Source organism: Benincasa hispida, chromosome 12 (genome assembly GCF_009727055.1).
Source record: "Benincasa hispida cultivar B227 chromosome 12, ASM972705v1, whole genome shotgun sequence".
Lineage (NCBI taxonomy): Eukaryota > Viridiplantae > Streptophyta > Magnoliopsida > Cucurbitales > Cucurbitaceae > Benincasa > Benincasa hispida.
Window position 1 is genome coordinate 32,549,675 of NC_052360.1, and position 19,677 is coordinate 32,569,351.

Below are 19,677 nucleotides of genomic sequence, written 5' to 3' on the forward strand. Positions count from 1 at the left end.
GTAACCAAAATGAACAACAACCAAAAGGAGACCAAAGTATTATTTAAACCTAATAATATGGTTTAAATTCTATTTTGGTCCCTAAACCTTAAATCTTGTTCTATTTTGGTCAAATTTTCGAAAACATTCATTCTAGTTCTTGAACTTTTAAAAATGTTTACTTTAGTCTCTACTATTAAGATTCTATTTACTCTTAAACATAATGGTAAAATGGCTTGTATTTTTGGATGACTAGGCCAAATAAGTTAGTCATGCTAAAAAATCTAAGGACTTTAAATTAGGTGGTAAATCGATTTTCTATAGGTAATCTCAAAAATCATTTTGCCTCCATTCACTATTTCGACATGTTGGTTATTGATATGCTCAATTCATGCTAGATGCAATTTTATCCTTAAACAAATTTCATCTTTAAAATGTTCTCATAATCTTAACGCTAGGGATAAAAATAAATATTTTTTTAAAGTTCAGGAACTAAAACGAACATTTATGAAAAATTATGGATCAAAATAGAATAAAGTTTAAAGTTGAAAAACCAAAATAGGATTTAAATCTAATGATTATTAAGAACGATGCACCTAACTCATATGCTCCTCAATTTTTTTATCCGGCAAGAAGATAATTATTATTATTAGTTTTTTTATAAAAAAAAATAAATTACCCGGCGACGGAATTTTATTAGAAGAAAGCAACCAACCTTTTTCTCCAATAATAATATGCATGTGAATAAACAGCGCAACGTAGAGTACAGTTCCCGATCCTTACCTTACGCCGCTTGCTTTTGTCTTCTTCTTCTTCTTCTTCCCTCTTCTTCTCTCTGTTTCACTGAAATTACTCTTTTTCCCTTTCAACACTTTCTTCCATTTTCTCCCTTTTTCATTTTCATCATTACATTTCTTCATTTGATTTTTCATCAACAATCTTCAATCAATCCTTGCGATAATCCAATTCACATACCTACGTCTTCTACCCATTTCATACTTTTTTTTTTTTACTCTCACCGGATTTTCCGGGCGCCGGTTACCTCATCGGAATATTCTTCTTCCCGGAAGGCGTTTCTTCCCTCTCTCTCCATGTCTTCTTCTCTTCCATGGTTCTTCTTCTTTTCTCTCTCCTTCACTTTTTCCGGTACGGTTGCCTCGGTTTCCGATGCAATGTCGCTTCTCATGTTTAAGGGCTCGATTTCGCTCGGCGGCTCTGATGTTCTTAGTGGTTGGAATTCGTCGGTTTCTCACTGTGATTGGTTTGGAGTTACTTGCGATGGTGATACCGCTAGAGTTGTTGCGCTGAATATCAGTGGAAATGGTGGTGTTTCTTTTCTGGCTGGGACGTTGAATCCGGCGATTGGAAATCTTGTTGAGCTTCGTGTTTTGTCGCTTCCGAATAATTTGATGTACGGGGAGATTCCGGCGAGTGTTGGTAAGCTTCCGTCGCTGGAGGTTCTTGAGCTTCAGGGGAACAATTTCTCTGGAGAGATTCCGAAACAGATAAGTTTACTTCCATCTCTTCGCCTGCTTAATTTGTCTGATAACTCGTTTTCTGGTTCGATTCCGAGTAAATTGATCGGTTCGACGAAGTTAGAAGCAATTGATTTGTCGTACAATCAATTATCTGGTAGTATTCAAGTTGTTGATAACAGATGTGGTGTTTTGAATCATTTGAGGCTTTCGCATAACTTTCTGACTGATAACATTCCGGCGGAGATTGGACAATGTTGGAAACTCAGGACTCTGTTACTCGATGGTAATATATTAGAGGGGCAAATTCCGGCTGAGATCGGCCAAATATCAGAACTCAGAATTCTTGATGTTTCTAGGAATAGCCTTACTGATTCGATTCCAAAAGAGCTTGGTAATTGCCGGAAGTTATCACAGATCGTGTTGACGAATTTGAACGATATCAATCCCGACTATGATAGTTTAAGAGGGGAATTCAACGCTTTCAATGGAGGTATTCCTTCTGAGTTGTTATTACTTCCAAGTCTGCAAGTTTTATGGGCACCGAGAGGGAATTTTAATGGCAAATTGCCCATTAATTGGAGTTCTTCATGCTCGCTTAGAGTTCTCAATTTAGGGCAAAATTACATCACTGGTACAATACCCGAATCGATTGGGAAATGCGCGAATCTAACTTACTTGGATTTATCTTCAAACAAGCTTCAAGGTAACCTCCCTTCCCAGCTTCGAGTTTCATGTATGGCGTATTTCAATGTTAGCCAAAACAAAATTTCTGGTGTTCTTCCCAGATTTGAGAAAGACGGTTTCTGTACGAACATGATTCCACACGAACCAGCTCCGATGTTCTTAGATCAGGAAGACGATTGGAATTATTACTTCAATTTTCCTGTTTGGGATTTTCCTAGATTAAATGATAATCTCATAGTTGCCCATGATTTTAGCTGGAATAGGTTCAGTGGTTCATTAACTTCAGTCAAAGTGGGAGAAGAGCTTTTGGCTGATGGCCGCAAGTTCTCATACAAACTGTTGCTTAATAGCAACCAGTTCAATGGATCACTTCCTGTTGAGCTGGTCTCGAACTGTAACAATATGAAGGGCGTTTCGGTTAACTTGAGTTCAAACTTGCTATCAGGTGAGATTTCTGATGCATTTTTTCTCCATTGTCAACAAATGATAGAGTTTGAGGCAGCAAACAATGAATTAGATAACTCGATTGGACCTCAAATTGGTGACTTGCAGATGCTTCTTCGTCTCGACTTGAGAGGGAATCGATTGTCTGGAGTTTTACCTGATCAGTTGGGGAACTTGCAGAGTTTGAAATGGATGCTCTTGGGTGGAAACAATTTGACTGGAGAGGTTCCATCTCGACTTAGTCGATTAACTTCTCTTGTGAGTTTAGATCTTTCTCGAAACATGTTTACAGGAGTTATCCCTGAAAGCTTGTCATATGTTTCAAGACTTGAGATTCTGTTGCTTGATCATAACAGGTTAACTGGGGAAATACCAGCATCTTTCTCTGCCCTTTCACATCTCACTAAATTGGATGTCTCTTTTAACAACCTTTCTGGCCACATTCCTCATCTTCACCACACGTTTGACTGCATTTACTTTGGTGGGAATAAGTTTCTACATCCATGCCCAGATTCATACTCCGATTCCCCAGCTGGACTTCCAGTTCCTCTCGATGTTGAGAAGTGGAAGAGACGAAGAAAGTTTATGTCCATGATAATCGCTGTAGCTGCTTCCTCAACTCTAATTTGCTTATTCTTAGTGATAGCTGTTATCATCATTGTTAAGAGAAGGCTTGGTAAACAAAATGGGTTAAAAAAGAAACAAGTAGTGACTTTCTCAGATGCTCCTTCTGATCTGAATTATGATAATGTGGTCCGAGCTACCGAAAATTTCAGCCTTCGATACCTTATCGGTACAGGTGGCTTTGGATCAACATACAAGGCTGAACTGCCCTCAGGTTTCCTGGTTGCTGTAAAGAGACTGTCCATTGGTAGGTTTCAAGGAGGCATCCAACAATTCGATGCAGAGATTCGAACATTGGGAAGAATACGACACAAAAACCTTGTAACACTTCTCGGGTACTACGTTGGAGAGGCTGAAATGTTCTTAGTTTACAACTATCTTTCTGGTGGGAATCTTGAGACTTTCATTCATGAAAATTCTTGCAAACACGTAAAGCACTCGGTGATCCACAAGATCACTTTGGACATAGCAAGAGCTCTTGCATACCTTCATTACTCCTGTGATCCCAGGATTGTTCATAGAGACATCAAGCCTAGTAACATCTTGCTTGATGAAGACCACAATACCTACATATCAGACTTTGGGTTGGCAAGGCTTCTTGAGGTTTCTGAGACTCATGCCACAACAGATGTGGCAGGAACATTTGGATATGTTGCACCAGAATATGCTACAACTTGCCGCGTCTCGGATAAGGCCGATGTTTATAGCTTTGGAGTTGTGCTACTAGAGTTGCTTTCTGGAAAAAGATCGCTCGATCGATCCTTCTCCGACTTTGGGAACGGATTTAACATTGTTACATGGGCAAATATGCTGATCAAGGAAAGTCGTTTCTCTGAGCTTTTTACTCCTGAACTTTGGGAAATGGGACCTAAGGAACACTTACTTGGTATGTTAAAGCTTGCATCTAATTGCACCGTTGAAATTCTCGCTCTTCGACCGTCGATGAAGCAGGTCGTCGAGACACTGAAACAGTTGTAAATTTTTTTTGGATCACTGACCCTTCAAATTGGTTGCTGACTCAACATGCCTACATTATGACCAATCGTACATATTGAGATGAGTTCTTTTTCTCCCAGGTTCATTTTCTATAATCTGTAGCTTCAATTAAATTTTCTCTCCTTTGTTTTATAGTTAATCCTAGAATATAGGAATACTAACCTTGAGCACACTTTCTAGTATTGCCATGAGAAAACTGCAAAATTTCACCCTTACTTACTATATAGCATTTACTATTTTACTCTCCAACTTCTAATTACTTACCATAGGAGATCATGAAGGAGGAGGATCAAACCTCTGATCTCGAGGTTAGTAGTACATTCTAGTTGAGCTATGTTTATTCAAAATTAGAAATCATTGTAACTAAAGCTTATAATTGTAAGGGTTTGAAAGAGTAGATGATCGAGTTGAGAGTTTTGAATTACAATTATAAGTTTGTTATGAGTTTTTTTTTTCCCCACTTTGTCTTATTTAATTATTCTTTTACATAGAAAGGACTAAGGAGCAGTGAGTGGTGTGATCAAGGAAAAGGGACCACAAATCTGCATAAATCAATTTGCTTTTCTCTGTTATTGGCTTTGTATGAAAAAGTTTTACTAAATTTGGAGCATTAGGAATCCGGAGATGCTTTTTTGTGAAAATAGTAAAAAGTGCATCATACGTTATTTGGCTGTTTTCTTTGAGTAAATGATGACCAGTGAGAAAAAATTGAAAAGAAAATAGTGGTTAAAATAGTATTTTGTTGTTAACTTTTCTCCCCCAAATAAATAAATATTTTGTTGGTTTCTAGATTTTAGATTTGGTTTTTATTTTATCTTTGAATTTTAAAATATTACACTTTTACTTTTGAGTTTTAAATTTAATTTCTATTTTGTCTCTAGATTTCAAAATATTACATTTTGAGCCTTAAATTTTGAATTTTGTTTCGACTTAATCTTTAGAACTTCAAAATTTATACTTTTAACCTTGATTTTTCACTAAATTCCTTTTGAGTCTTTAGTGTTAATATTTAGGTCTGTTTGGTAACCATTTGGTTTTTTATTTTTGTTTTTAAAAATTAAGCTTATTTCATCCATATTTCTTACGATAATTTGTATGTTTCTTAAGTACAATAGTTGAGTTCTTAACTGAATTTCAAAAACAAAAATAACTTTTTGAAGACTACATTTAGTTCTAAAAATTGACTTAGTTTTTTAAACCATTAGTGAAAAGAGTTGGAAGTGGGAATGTAGGCTTAATTCTCAAAAATAAAATGGTTACCAAACAGGGTTTTATTAATTAATTTAAAGAATTAAATTAGTTTGAACTAATTTTTCATCACTATTAAAAATAATTGAAATTTCACATTAATGTCCAAGTCAACATTAGATCAAAGTGAGTATTAGTAAAATTTTCAGAGTAAAACTGTAAAACATTGAAACTTAGGGATCAAGTCAAAACAAAATTAAAACTAATGGAGTTAAAATACTCATTATGGGGACCGAATGAAAATCAAACTCAAAACTCGTAAGTAAATTACAATATTTTGAAACTTATGGATCAAATGAAAACTAAACAAAATCTAGGGACCAAAAGGGTATTTTACCCAAAAAAAAAAAAAAAAAAAAGTGATAAATAATAAAATTTATCACGAATAGAAATCTATAAGCAAAATAATAATTTTCATTAATTTCTAGGGTTGGATTATTTCACTATACCATATTCAAGATTGGGTCATCCAAAAAAAAAAAAACTCTATTAGTTTTTTCTCTATATATTTCAAAACTATATTCACTCTTTTCTGGAATGATTATTATATTTTACCAAACTTTAAACTAATAATAAGGAATAATTTTAAGATTCATTACAAATATAAAAATTAAATTTCGACATATAATTTTAATTTTCCAATCTTATTTCCTATATTTTTATTAAATTTTAAATTTAGTCCTTCAAAATTAAATTTTATCGAAATTAGTTAAATAATAGTAATGACATATGTAAATATGTTTTCAAAATCTATATCAAAATGTTAACATATAACAAAAAGTTTTTTAAAAAAAATCTCTTAGGCATTAAATTTTAGATGTCTTAAAAATATAATGACCAAAGTGATATTTTAACCTATTAATTATAATCCAATCATATTACATACCAACTTTCAGAATGCAGTAGTTTTAATTTCGCAAACATTGCGTGAGATATCATCCTTGCTTCAATCATGATGAATTTTATCATTCAAATGAGAGATGCTTCAATCATGATGAATTTTATCATTCAAATGAGAGAGAAGGTCAAGCAAATAATTTCTTTCGATTAACCTTTCATTATGGGAGTGTTTGGAGTGAGAGTATGAGTTGCTATGATTTGAGATCCGAACCCAACAGTATTTGGGGATTAATTTTGTATGCCAATAATATTTTATACTCTGTGTTCACTAACAATGCACTCAACCCTCATCACAGTCGATGTTCCGTTACCACTCCGGCCACTACTTCTGATGGCCAACTCCGATGACCGCTTCCGACGACCAATCCCACCACATCCGACCAACAGTATCAACGGTCATTATATAGTTGACTCGAAATTCTTCGCGTAGATGCTACATAGTTGTTCAAAGAGATTCATTTCTTTCCAATGAATCAAATAAAAGATAGACTTTAGAATGCAAAGACAATGGTAAAACCTAAAGAATTGATCTGTTCAAATAAAAGTAAGGCAAATTAAACAGCTTCTTTCCGACGAACCAATAGCTTGAGTATAAAATTGAACTCTAAGATAATAACGTGACAATAATTTTCTTGAAAAGTCAGACTTTAAATTCCTAGCATATCCTTTATTTGACCAAATTTTGAGTTCCTGACCACAATTTAGCGATAAAACTAACGTAATTTTCGCATTAATTTGAAAACAATTCTATTTACAGTTTTCAAATACCTTGTTTTTCATTAAAAGGAAATTTGATTCAGAATAGTTCCACAAAACCTTTAGGTTAGTTTCAAATAGTTACATTAGCGTCATTTAATGGATAGTAAAAATTTAAATTCCTTCCTTTCATATGTAGTTTATTGTCGGGAAAAAAAATTAAGAAAAAAATAGAACTCAGTAGAGCTGCAATTATTATCAACTTAAAAAATTAATCAACAACTTAACAATAAATAAAAGGAAACAATCAGGAGAATCATCTCCTCTAAAGCATTGGCCTCAGATGGCTTTGAAGCTTTCAAAATTATTGAAATTTATCTTTTCTAAGCAACAGAACAGAGAGGAGGGTTTAAAATAAAGAACAAGCTACAAAAAAATTTACCTTACCAGGAAAAAAGTATTTTTTGCCTGGATCTTTGATCTTTTCATCATTCAAAATTTCTTCTTCTCTTCCAGCTGCTCATCTAACATCTAGATATATACAATGGTGTTGTGTTGCTTCTCTTGTATGAATTGGGTTTGTATAATAACACATACTACCATTCTTTGATTGCACAAAACCAGCCTCTGTTTGAAGCATCCACAATGTTTCTTTTTTCTTTCATTTTTCTAATAGAAATCTCAGGCTCAAGTCACATTCATCTATTAGCTTATGCCATTGCTGCATCTTCTAGTTCTTACTCCAAGACAAACTTCACAAGTCTGTCTCTTATTGCAAAACTAAATGGCCACAGATTTCTCCTCATTGATTCCAAGATCTTAAATATGGTTTCTCCATTGGATCAGTCAAATTGGAACTTTGATGTCTCGTGCCTGCCCAGCTCATTCCCTGAGATGCTATTTCATGTCCCCCCAAGTAATTAATTGGGTTGGATGTTTCCGGTAGGACGTTGCCGATCATAGGATTTCCTTCACGCAACATTCCATAGTTCCTTGGGGAAATGAATTGCCCGTTCGAGCCCATTGAATGGAAAGGGGAACAGAATTGATTACCTTGAGATAGAACACTGAATAAGGTTTGATCTGTGCTGCTACTTCCACTACCAATGCTTTGATTTGGGACTATAATGCTAACGCCATCTGACCCTGTAAACCCATCACGGACTTGATGCTCACCCGAAAACCAGTTCTCGCCTAATAAACGTCCGCCGTTAATAGGATGAGAATGAGAATGGATATGGGAAGATAAACGAACCGAGTTAACAGCCCAGTCCTGCATTCCAACGGAGGGTAACTGTTGTTGAGTTGGAGGAATCAGATACCTATTGCCATCAGGGTAAATATTCTCTGAAACGCTATGTTGAATGTAAACTTGGCCGTCTTCCTTCCGCCTTTGGTGCGAAGGCACAGATAAATCTGGCTGCTCCTGGAAATGTCTAGAAAACTGACTCTCTTCTATCAAGTCGTTTGATGGCTGGTAATTTAAACCTGAGTGCCTCTCCTTGTGATGGAAAGACAGAGCTCCCTGTCTCTTAAATACAGAATGAAGTAACTCATCTTTACCTTGATTTTCATAACTAAAGGTGTCATCTTCTGGTTGTCTATGTAACAAATGTTTTCCAATATCTTTACCTTGATCTTCATAAGAACTAAAGGCGCCATCATCTGATTGTCTATGTAACAAAGTCTTTCCAATATATTTACCTTCCTTTTCATATGAACTAAAGTTGTTGGCATCCGATTGTCTATGTAACAAACTTTTTCCAATATCTCGGCTATGCAAATCAGGTTCCACAAAAGTCCCATTATCTGATTGTCTAGACAACAGAATTTTTCCGATATCCCTGCCATGTATGCCATGTTTCGCATAATTGCCCTCATCTGGCTGTCTATGCAACAAACTTTTAGCAATGCCTCTGGCAGGCATGTCAGGTTCCACATCGAAAATTTTTGTCTTTTGCTCGTTGTCGGCATGAGAATTTGCAAGAGACAAATTACTTATGGATGTCGCATAATCATGGCTGGTAGAAGAGCTGTAGTAATTCTTTGGCATGCCTGTTCCTGGGCGGACATCAGCAATAGAAAGTAGGGCCTCTCCCTGGCTGGCTGAGCATTCTATAGCATCCATGTTTCTTGATATTCCAGATTCTTTGAGATGAGTATCACCAGAATTTGGGGTGTCGTGGTTTTGGGGATCTGAACTGATGTCGTTCTCCAGCCCACCATTGACCAGCTCTGAGGACTGACTACTTTGGGAGCCTGAAATTGATTTTTCAATAGATTCATTTCCTGTTTCTTCCACATCCATTTCATCTGTTTCTTCAGCATCCATTTGAACTCGAAGCATGCTATCATGGCTTTCATTGTCCACATCCTAAACCCTCAATTACAGGTAAAACGTTAAAAAGACAATGTTACAGAAGGAACCCAAAAAAAATATTGGTAAAATAAGAACTAGATATATTGCATACAACGATGACCAAATACTATAAAGAGAGGAAAGTGAATGAGAGAGAATAGAAAAACAAAAGTGGAATTGTTAAGCACCATCAGCTGTGTTTGTCTGTCTTTCAGATCTTGCTCCAAGGCCTTGGTTATTTGCCGTTTCTGTAAATGAATCTCTCTCCAATTGGCATATGCAACTGGGAGATGAACTTTTGATAATTGCAGCCTATGCCCAGAAAGAAATTATGGTCTGAGGGGAATGAATGAAACTTTCGATTATTTAAAAATAAATGTTACTTCACATATTCTCTTTCTCTCACCAGTGCTCATGCAACTTTTTCCGTTCTTCCTCTACAAATACTTGGTACGGTTGTACATTAAAAGCTTGTATGTCACCTAAAACTTGGTCCAGAGATCCGGATTGCTTCATGTTCTTCACTAGGTCATGCTGCTTCTTGCTAATCTGAAGAGTGGGAACAAGAAATCAATGTCAAAACTCTACCAAAAACCAAAACTTGCCTCTTTTCAATAGGGGAAAACCAGAAGCATAAAGAGAAGATGACCAAATATTTATGAGGTCTATTCAACCGTTACTTTTTAATCGTCAACATAAAGGAAGTGTGTTATAACTTATTCACAAAGCAAAGGTTACATGGAATGAAGATACTCAGATAGTAATCCTACAACAAGATCAATGAGGCCGTGGCAAAAGTCTTGTCAGAGTATCCAGATATATGCTAAACTTCATAAGACAAATCTCAAAACAAAACTATTTTTCTATCAACAATTCTACAAAGTTTCTTTTACATGAAATTGTTAAAAGAAACAAAAAGAAATACACTTCTTTATATATATACATATCTTTTCATATCTCAACTGTAATCTTTCTTTTTCCCCTGTCAATCCTGACTAAGAAAACCAAATATATGTGTGCGCCAAAACTCACTAACACGCCCAAAAATCCAAAATAACCATTCTGGCAACGTGGTTTGAGCCTCAGACCCCTCTGCTTGTTCAACTGCAAAACCACATGCCACAAACCTAACCTTGCAAATGAACTGTCATTTGTGGCAGAGCACTAAGTAAGCAAACATCCAAAGCCCCACCTGATGCAGACCAAGTTGACCACAACCATGTCAACATAGTTAGGCGGGTTCAGGAAGTCGTCAACCACATTCCATGACAAGTGAACCTAGGGAAGCAATGGGCTCATTTTCTACACATCCCACGACCCCGAACATCCCATGTCTTACATTTTTCATCGTGCATCCTCTACCCACAATCACCCCCACCCAAGCCATGTATATGAAGCTAATTCCCAATTCAGGTTATGCAATCTAAACAGTTCTGCCAAAACCACTTGGCTAATAATTGTGTTTACACTTGCAAGTTTGACAGGTAAATCTGTAAGATTACCCGGAGGACTTGGATAAAATCATTTTCTCAAGTCATTTCCCTACTCTGGCTTCCCTTACCACTAGAATTCTGCCATTCGGCTACTTGCATTCCAACAGCCATTTTAATAAGGCAATCGGCAGATTACGATGCAGCAGACCATCCATTTTGGTTGTTAACATACCTATGCGGCTGTTTTGGACAGGCTATAAACTTTATTCTTACCAACCTATAAACTTTGTTTCCCCCTTAATTCCGAATGGGGCTGTTTCGGACAGGCTATTTCTTTTCCTTTTTTAAAAAAAAAAATGAGAAACCAAGATTTCGTCTAGAATTAATAAAAGAAAACAAAAGGGAAGGCCAACCCGGCAGAAGCTTGATATTTTAACACTAAAATTTTGTTATTTTTCTCCAATATTTTTAATGTCTATTGTGTAGAAAGTATAAATAAATGGTTGAACAATACAATGCAAGTGTCCAGCAGTTCTTCAACTCACGTTTACAAGTTTCCAGTACATGTCTATAATTCTTATTGCTTAACAAGTGTCAATATTTGCTCCAATATACGTAATAAAATTCATAAAACATGAAGTTGTCACTGTTTCTTATCAGAAAAAAAAAAACAACAATAATAAAAAATCACCTAACCTTGAAATATGACATATATTTGGAGCCGTCACTACACTGGATGTTGCGCTTTTGTAGCTTGTCCTCAGGTCTAGTACCCACATTAAGCATGTCATCAAAAGCACTTGATGAACTTCTGCATCTTTCCCGCTTATATCCTTCATTGCACATCCTGTTAGTCATAAAAACTAATATATAGTCGACAGAACAAAATCCCGATTGAATATAGAGAGAAACCGCCTGTCAACGATGTGCACCTACACTACCTATTCACAACTTGTAGCAAAAAACCATGGTAATACCTTAAAGAAACTATCTATAGCTAAAAAAACGGTAGATAAATAAGACAAGCATCCACTTATGTCATAAAAAATTATGGATGCTAATTATAAGACGACATGCATATTCCAGATCAAAATCTAAGTTACCTTTCTGAAAGTTCTCTACCCTTCATGAATGAAGTCTGGTTATCACTACTACATGCTTTCTCCTCTGCAGCCCACGAACCAGACTCAGATGTAGCTATAGCATTGTCCCCATCATGGTCATATCTGGACCCATTCACTAGTGTGGAGACTCTATTATCTGAATTTCTTGACCTGCTTAAAGTACATTTTTCATTCAGATTTGTTTCATTTTCTTTCTTGATTAAACAAAAGAACACCCCCCCCCCCCCCCCCAGATTATGAGATGATGGAAAAAAACTGAAAACATCTAAAAATGTATGATTATTCCAATTTCCAAATAAATCTGACAAAATATCTTTCATTGTTTTTTATTGATCAGAAAAATTTTGGCATTCCATTCAAATTGACACAGTTGGCACTTGGCAGGGTCTAAATTAAAATAATTTTATAAACTTCTTCCCTTTCCAAATTAATTATTGAACGCTGCTAGTCACGTCGCCAACCTTGACCATCAATAAAAATTCAAGATATGTGAGGAAGACTAGTAAAGAAATGTTACAAAAATAAACCAACAATATCTTTTTAAGACTGATACTAACCACAAAAATGTCACTCAAGTTGAAATTTTTCAGCAAAAATAGAAAGGAAAAAAAAAAAGATTTAAAGCAGTTTTATATGCCAGCGGCCAGGTATAAATTTCCTTCATTACAGTAATAAGCAGGATATTTTCGAAGCTGATGTTCAAAGTCTATTTGGAGCAGAAGGTCAAGAATTATGTGTTTGAAAGAAAGCAAAAGAAAAGGTATCACCTCCATGTTTGATGTATGATTTCCTTCTCTGGGTCTTTGCAGCTCGCACATCTATCCTTAAGTTTCTGCAGATATCCAATCATACTGCCAGAAGTAGGAACTAATATTAGCAACGACATGTTTAAATTAAAGTAAACACCATTGAGAGGCAAAGGCTTATAGAAAATAGTGATATTTCAAATAGTTAAAGATACATTGTTGAAATCATCAATTTATAAATGGTAATTTAACAGATTGAACGGTAAAAACACTTCTTACTTATTATGATACTTCTGTAACTCACGGGAATATGCTTTTTTATCTGTCCTTAAGCACTGTTCATGGTGAAGAACTGTATCAGGGTGAAGGGCACCAGAGCAAAGTGCAGCCTCCCTGAAAGTACATATATTTGGATAAATTTAACAGTTATTTTTTAGCCATCAATATTTCTCCAAAAAAATTTAACACGTTCAAAGTCTGTCTCTTGCCACAATGTCTGATGGAAATAAAGTAATATGTATCACAAAATAATGATAGAGAAGATGAGAAACAAAATTCCAAACTTCAATAAGCGGAAGCTGAAACAAACTAATTAAAAGAACCTATAATTTGAGGCTCTTCTTTACCAGCCCAATACCATCTCTCTTTTTTATTAGAAATAAATATCAGTGTGAAGTAATATCATAATTAGGAACTTATATTAAATTCTAAAAAAAAAAATCAACGAAAGAAAGTGTTGCCTTTTTCTTATAAAAGAAACTAGGGAAATTTTCAATTTACTCCCCTAAACTTTGGAGGTTGTATCAATTTAAACCCTAAACTTTCATAAGTGTATCGATTAACACCCTCCTTCAGACTTAGCACGAAAAATATCATGTAAAACATGAAATTGTTTCAAAACTTCTAAATTGTTTAAGTGAATCAATTTAGACCCTCTATTAAGACTACATTTTAAAATCATCCATGCATTCAATTCTTACACTTGTGTAGACGTCTTCAAATGCCGGATTAATAATAGACAAATAGAATTGATGCATGGACAATTTCAAAGGAAATCTTAATTGGGAGTCTTAATTGATTCTCTTACGAAAGTCTAGGTATTTAATTGATAAAATTATAAGCCTCACACTATGTTTATCCAAACAAAACGTGACATAGGAGTGCAAATTCATATTTCTCCAAAAAATTTAAAAATAAACAATAAGTAATAAAAATGGGGGTGGGGGTGGGTGGATACTTGCCATTTAACAAGGGGATTTCCAAAGTGAAAATTATTCCCAGAAAACAAAGCTCCCACCACATCTGTCTCATTTTCTTGTTCTCCAGGAAGAAACTTCCTAAGACTGTTCCTCTCGTCTTCTGAAAGATATGTCTGCCAAACCTGCAATAAATTCAAGAGCATGAATAAAAAGAAATACAGAAGGGAAAGTGATAACTTCGATACAAATAACAAGGCCTAACCATAAAAATATTGCTACCTCAAGTGAAAGGACTTCTGATAAATCTTCCATCTCAAAAATCTCACGAGGGACATCAAAAACGTCAGCTAAGATAGTTTGTTCATTAGAAACCGATTCAACAAATGGTCTCAATTTTCTCCAACTGATGCCAATTTGTTCCCTTTTAGAAACAACTCTTCTTTTACTCCCATCCCATACCAGAGTAATATGGGATCTTAAGTTTGCATCACTGTGTGGCAATGCTAGATTCTTTTTTCTCACTCTATATGGTTCTCTTGAACCGTAACCAACTACACTGGCAGAACTCAATCTTTTTCTCCGTTGATTGGCCGCCATCAATGAAGTATTATCAGACACAGCATGCTATCACACAGATAGTGCAGCAATAAGTTTTAAGAGAGGCCTGAGAAACAAATCAACTAATGAGCCTTTAAACACTATAAATCATCAAACCTCAGCGACCAGCACCAGAAACCAATTTCAGGGATGGAGTTTTAACATCATTCCCAGAATCATACTATTCTTTATTACCTAATAAGTTGAGTACACTTGCATAACATCCCATGTCATAGAGAGAACAAATTACAGCCACAAACAACCTCAAGTGGAGAAACAGAAATTCCAAATCAAAAACATTTTTTAAAGTTCTATTCGCTGCTAAAACGAAAGATCCAATTACAAGCAGCCAATTAACCAATTTAATTTCCATTTTTATATCAAAGATTAAATAATGACTAGAATACCCAATTTTCAGTACCGAAAAAAATGATAAATCACTTAATTCTCATCGAAGGACATGTCAATCACGATGGTTATATTGCAAACAAGTATTAAATGCATACTAAGTACAGAAAAACTCACTTGAACAAACCTAGAGAGAAACTTTAAAACTATACCCAAGTCTCAGAAAGGAAAATCACTCTTCCAAAGAAAAACAACGGATTTAACAGCTCCAAGAGAGGAGAAAAACTATTCGACATGCATTTTTCAGTAACCCCAATGTGAGAATATTGACTCGAGTTAATAACATAAAGAATTGAAGTCAAGTTTTAGTTAATCAAGTGGTGAACATTTGCAATGATTCAACTCAAAAATCAACAACACACATAACTCATAAGTTCCACACAAGGGGGGAGGGGGAGGGGGCCTTCATTCTCCACTAACAAACAATACATAAACCATCCATAAACCTAGTAACAAATAACAATGGTTACTTAAACACCACCAAACAAAGACAAACCCATCAAGAAAAAACAATAACCTAGCAAATAACAAACCAAAAAAATCCTCTCCCTCTCTTCATTAAAATAAAAAACAACTACAGAGCCTCAACACACAAGCAGTAGAGGAATACAAAAGTCGCCACAAGAGCCACACAGCAATGCAATTAAAGCAAAAACAAGAAAAAGAAACACGCCCCAGAATCAAAACAAAAACCCCACATAATCGAAGCAATAGAAAGAAAGAGATTAGTAAGAGAATACCTAGAATATTCCTCCAAACGAAGTTTCTATCGGCGCAAAAACATGGAAGAATTGAAGAATCGAAGAGAAACTAAGAAGAAAAGGAAAGGGGAATGCAATCGATGATAAGTGGAGGGTAAAGAGAGTGATAGATAGGGTTTGGCGTTTATCTGAGAGATTGTGGAGGCTGAAGTTGGAGAGAAAGAGAGAGGCACTGAAACAGAGACCCAATGCCCATTCAGAGAAGAGAGAGAGGGCAAGAGATCAGACGTTCTTCGGAACCGTTAACTCGTGTGTATATTTCACATTCGCTGGTTACCGGCTTGGCTTGACTCTACTCGGCTTGGCTCGACTCTACTCGGCTCGACTCGACTTGGTTTGGTTTGGTTTGGATTGTACGAATTTTCGTCTCATGTATCATATTTGATCTAAGAACACGTTTACTCGACATGAAACTATAGATGAAACTAAGAACACGAATTTTCGTCTCCTTGACCTCACCCATGTTCTCTATTTCAATCTTCATCCCTCCAAAATTCCTTGTAGGCATCGAGGAGAAAATTTTCTAGGAAGAATTCGCGAGATCAGGTTCTCCACGGTTCTCTATTAATTTTTTTATATAATTTATTTACTTTTATCAATTTTTATTCTCAATCAAATAAAATTTTATATATTAAATGAGTTGTTTCTAATATATTTATCATTTAAAGATAATATTATAAAATTATTTTATATAATTAAAATATATAATCCCACCATTTCTCAAACTTAAAATTCAAATATTACAATATTACAGTATAGCTTTTAGTTTATATATTACAAATTTAGATATTACCGCATTCATGTTCTTAAAAATAAGAAAATATAATATATTAAAACATTCTATAAGTGAATTAAAGTTTGAAAAAGTTTGGAATGTAAATTAGAAAAAATTAATTGTTCAAACTTTTATAGAGTATATAAACAAATAAATAAATATATATATATATATATATATATATATATATAAACTCATATATATACACACATGTATTTGTCACACCCCCTCCCAAGGGGTGTGACAATATATATATACACACATGATGATAATGATGACAATGATAATAATAATAATAATAAAAGTCACGTTTGGTAAAAACGGTATATTATACATATATATATAATAATAATAATAAAAGTCACATTCAATAAAAAACAGTATATTATACACACACACATATATATATGTATATGTATGTACGTATGTATATATGTATGTGTATATGTATGTATGTTACACTCATTAGGGTGGGGATGGGGTCGAGGAATGTAATCTCTCTGTCTTTGTTTAGCCAATAGGGATAAAATTCTCCCTGCTCCCTCTCTCATTCCCCATCCAATTGGAGATTCTTCGCCCATTCGCAGCAGGAGCCCGTGGGGAGAATGAACATCTCTAGATAGAAATGTAATCCATCATAGTAATCTAAAAAGTGGGCCCCTAGTGATTACGTTTGTTGTTGTTTACTTGTATTTCGTAATCGTAATGAATTGTGAGGTCCACCTCCAAATTTTCCATCAAAATGCACAATTTGATTGAGGAACAGTGGGTGCTCAATCTGATTTGGTTAGGAAATTAAGTAGTATTTACTACTTTTATTGTTGTTACATTTATAGGCACTGTTACTGTAACATAATGAGATTTATGAATTTAACACAATTTATTGTTAATTTTACTATTACTCGTTACTGTTACGTCAAACAGTAATAATATATGTGACAGATTCATAATTCTAAATAAACGCGATCACAGCAAAAGTAATTTATTTATGTTTACGATTTAGGCTCATTACCCTATGATGGATTACATCGTACTTTTATTGTAGTATTCACCATATCATTCTGCCTTAGGTCAAGGCTCCATTTCTCTGGAAATGGAATTCACTTATTCTCGGGTAAACAATGTACGACTTCTAGCTTCAAAAAGTTCTATAACATCTCTTCACATATAAAGGATGATGATGAGGCCTGGAATTATGTTCACTGCTTGAGTTGTGATTAAGAGAGTTCTGCAGTCACCCCCGGGGTTCTTCGCACCTGGATAGTACCAGGACCCTTGTGCCCCGGCCCTTGATCAGATAAACCCCCCTATGACCCACAACTCAAAATGAGCCTTGCGACGAGACGCGGACATTCCCCATGCTGCGATTCCCTCCAGTCCGTTCCTGGGTTGGGTTAGGAGAACATCCGAGCGATTGCCTTCGCGGATCCAAACGCACCCTTTGAAGAAGGAATTGAGAGTCATATTCCCCAGGAATCCTATTTTTTGAATTTTGGAAAGATCAAGCCAATAGAATTGGGATATCTCGAAAGAGGGTAGACCGTAGAGGGTTCAACAAAGAAAAGCAAGAAAACGTAAGCCCAGCCTATACAAACCAAACAAGGGCTTACGTTTTTCAACTGCATCGTACCGTACGATGGGAGGTTGATTCATCAATAAAATCTCATTACAGTTACATCGTTTTCATTACAGATTGGTAAACGTGACCTAAGTTACATTTTTTAGTATAATAATGAGATTGGACCTCCGATATTTAAGGAGGGAGTGCACATCAATATTATTGAACTAAACTCACTTTAGCTTGAATTAATTTACATTTTGGTCTTGAATTTCAAACACAATATTTTAATTTATGACATTTGAATCTATTAGTATCTTTGTCTTTCCATCCAACTTTGTGTTAATTATGTACCAGATGTGACATTATTTATTATTAAAAAATATATTTTAAATTTTTTTAAAAAAAATCTATCATTTTTAATTCTATTTTTTTTAATTAAAGGTATGAATACCCATATGCTTTTGACCATTATCTTAACAAACCAAGTTAAGTTTTGAAAACTTAAAAAAGTACTTTTTTGAAAAAAGTTGTTTTCGTTTTTTAAATTTGGCAAAGAATTCAACTCTTTTACTCAAGAAAAATACAAATATTTATGAGAAATTGAGAGGAAATAGACTTAATTTAAAAAAACAATAACAAAATAGTAACTTAATGGACTCTTAGAATTATTTTTTTAGTTTTCAAAACTTAGCTTAGTTTTTTAAAATATTGGTAGAAGAAGATAACAAAAATAAAAGAAATCTAGAGGTGGAATGAGTGTTTATTAGCTTAATTTCAAAAGACAAAAAATAAAAAGTTAATGGTTACCAAATGAGGCCTAAAAGATTAAAAACCGTTATTTAACCTATTTTCTTTTCGGTTGAATTTTGCGTCTCGACCAGCTTATTCTAACCTTTAATCTAAAATAAAATTAAAGTTTTTGTTGACAAAGAATATTAGATTACAAGTTGAGGATTTGTTTGGTAGGCAAAATGAAAACTGAATTATGAAAATAAAGTTGCATTTCATGTTTTCATATGTGTTGGACAACAAATTCAAAATTTAATTTTCATTTTAAACAAAAATTTTAAAAGTGTTTGATAATATATTTATAAATCATATAAATAATTATAGCTACATAATTAACACAAAATTGGATGGAAAGACAAAGAAAATTAAAAGGTATAAGAAGTGTTTATATACTCAATTTTCAAAAATAAAAACTAAAAATCAAATAGTCACCCAACGAGGCCTTAATTATTAGGAAATAGGTTTTATCTTTTTTTTTTTTTTTCTTTCTTTCTTTTAAGGAAAACAAGCATCAAGTAAAACTACAAAACTAAAGCGTCTAACATCATCTGAATATCACCTATTTAAAATATAATAGATATCAATAGATGATGATGTAAATAACTTAATGGAAGAGTCCAAAAACTATTGGGTTATTTAAGGCTTATTAATGGAGATTCATTTATTCATTCTTAGAATTAATACAAGGATAATCTAATTCTGAGTTCTTGATCAACTCAATCACTCAAGGTAAGGAGTAGGAAGAAGATTCGAACAACTCTCCACCATAGCTTTTTGAGCAAGGGCATGCGCTAAGCCATTGTATAGACGATGAGTGTGAGTGAAAGAGATCTCCCTACAGCTTTGAGCTAAAGACATAATGTTGTCAACAACGAA

General features: G+C 34.5%; 2 protein-coding genes across 2 annotated transcripts; one reads left to right on the plus strand and one right to left on the minus strand.

The window, feature by feature from the left end:
- The first annotated feature begins 724 nt into the window (after window positions 1-724).
- Window positions 725-4,652, plus strand: LOC120068380 (LRR receptor-like serine/threonine-protein kinase RPK2). Its single transcript, XM_039020130.1, has 2 exons — window positions 725-4,275; window positions 4,320-4,652. The coding sequence occupies exon 1, from the start codon at window positions 1,071-1,073 to the stop codon at window positions 4,185-4,187; it is 3,117 nt and encodes a 1,038-aa protein (XP_038876058.1). The 5' UTR covers window positions 725-1,070; the 3' UTR covers window positions 4,188-4,275; window positions 4,320-4,652.
- Window positions 4,653-7,283: 2,631 nt separating this feature from the next.
- Window positions 7,284-15,910, minus strand: LOC120067027. Its single transcript, XM_039018398.1, has 10 exons — window positions 15,656-15,910; window positions 14,190-14,574; window positions 13,953-14,092; window positions 12,991-13,104; window positions 12,733-12,816; window positions 11,945-12,115; window positions 11,538-11,688; window positions 9,815-9,957; window positions 9,597-9,720; window positions 7,284-9,423 (listed from the first exon to the last, which is right to left on the minus strand). Exons 2-10 carry the CDS (start codon window positions 14,505-14,507, stop codon window positions 7,852-7,854), a joined length of 2,817 nt encoding a protein of 938 aa, XP_038874326.1. The 5' UTR covers window positions 14,508-14,574; window positions 15,656-15,910; the 3' UTR covers window positions 7,284-7,851.
- Between the last annotated feature and the right edge of the window lie 3,767 nt (window positions 15,911-19,677).

Bases quoted from the DNA above. Each gene is read 5' to 3' on its own strand.
- LOC120067027 (XM_039018398.1), bottom strand. From the start codon at position 14,507: ATGGCGGCCAATCAACGGAGAAAAAGATTGAGTTCTGCCAGTGTAGTT. The intron at 9,958-11,537 runs GTTAGGTGATTT...CCCACTCTTCAG, and splicing joins AATATATGTCATATTTCAAG to ATTAGCAAGAAGCAGCATGA. The intron at 9,424-9,596 runs GTGCTTAACAAT...TTGAGGGTTTAG, and splicing joins ACAGACAAACACAGCTGATG to GATGTGGACAATGAAAGCCA.
- LOC120068380 (XM_039020130.1), top strand. From the start codon at position 1,071: ATGTCTTCTTCTCTTCCATGGTTCTTCTTCTTTTCTCTCTCCTTCACT.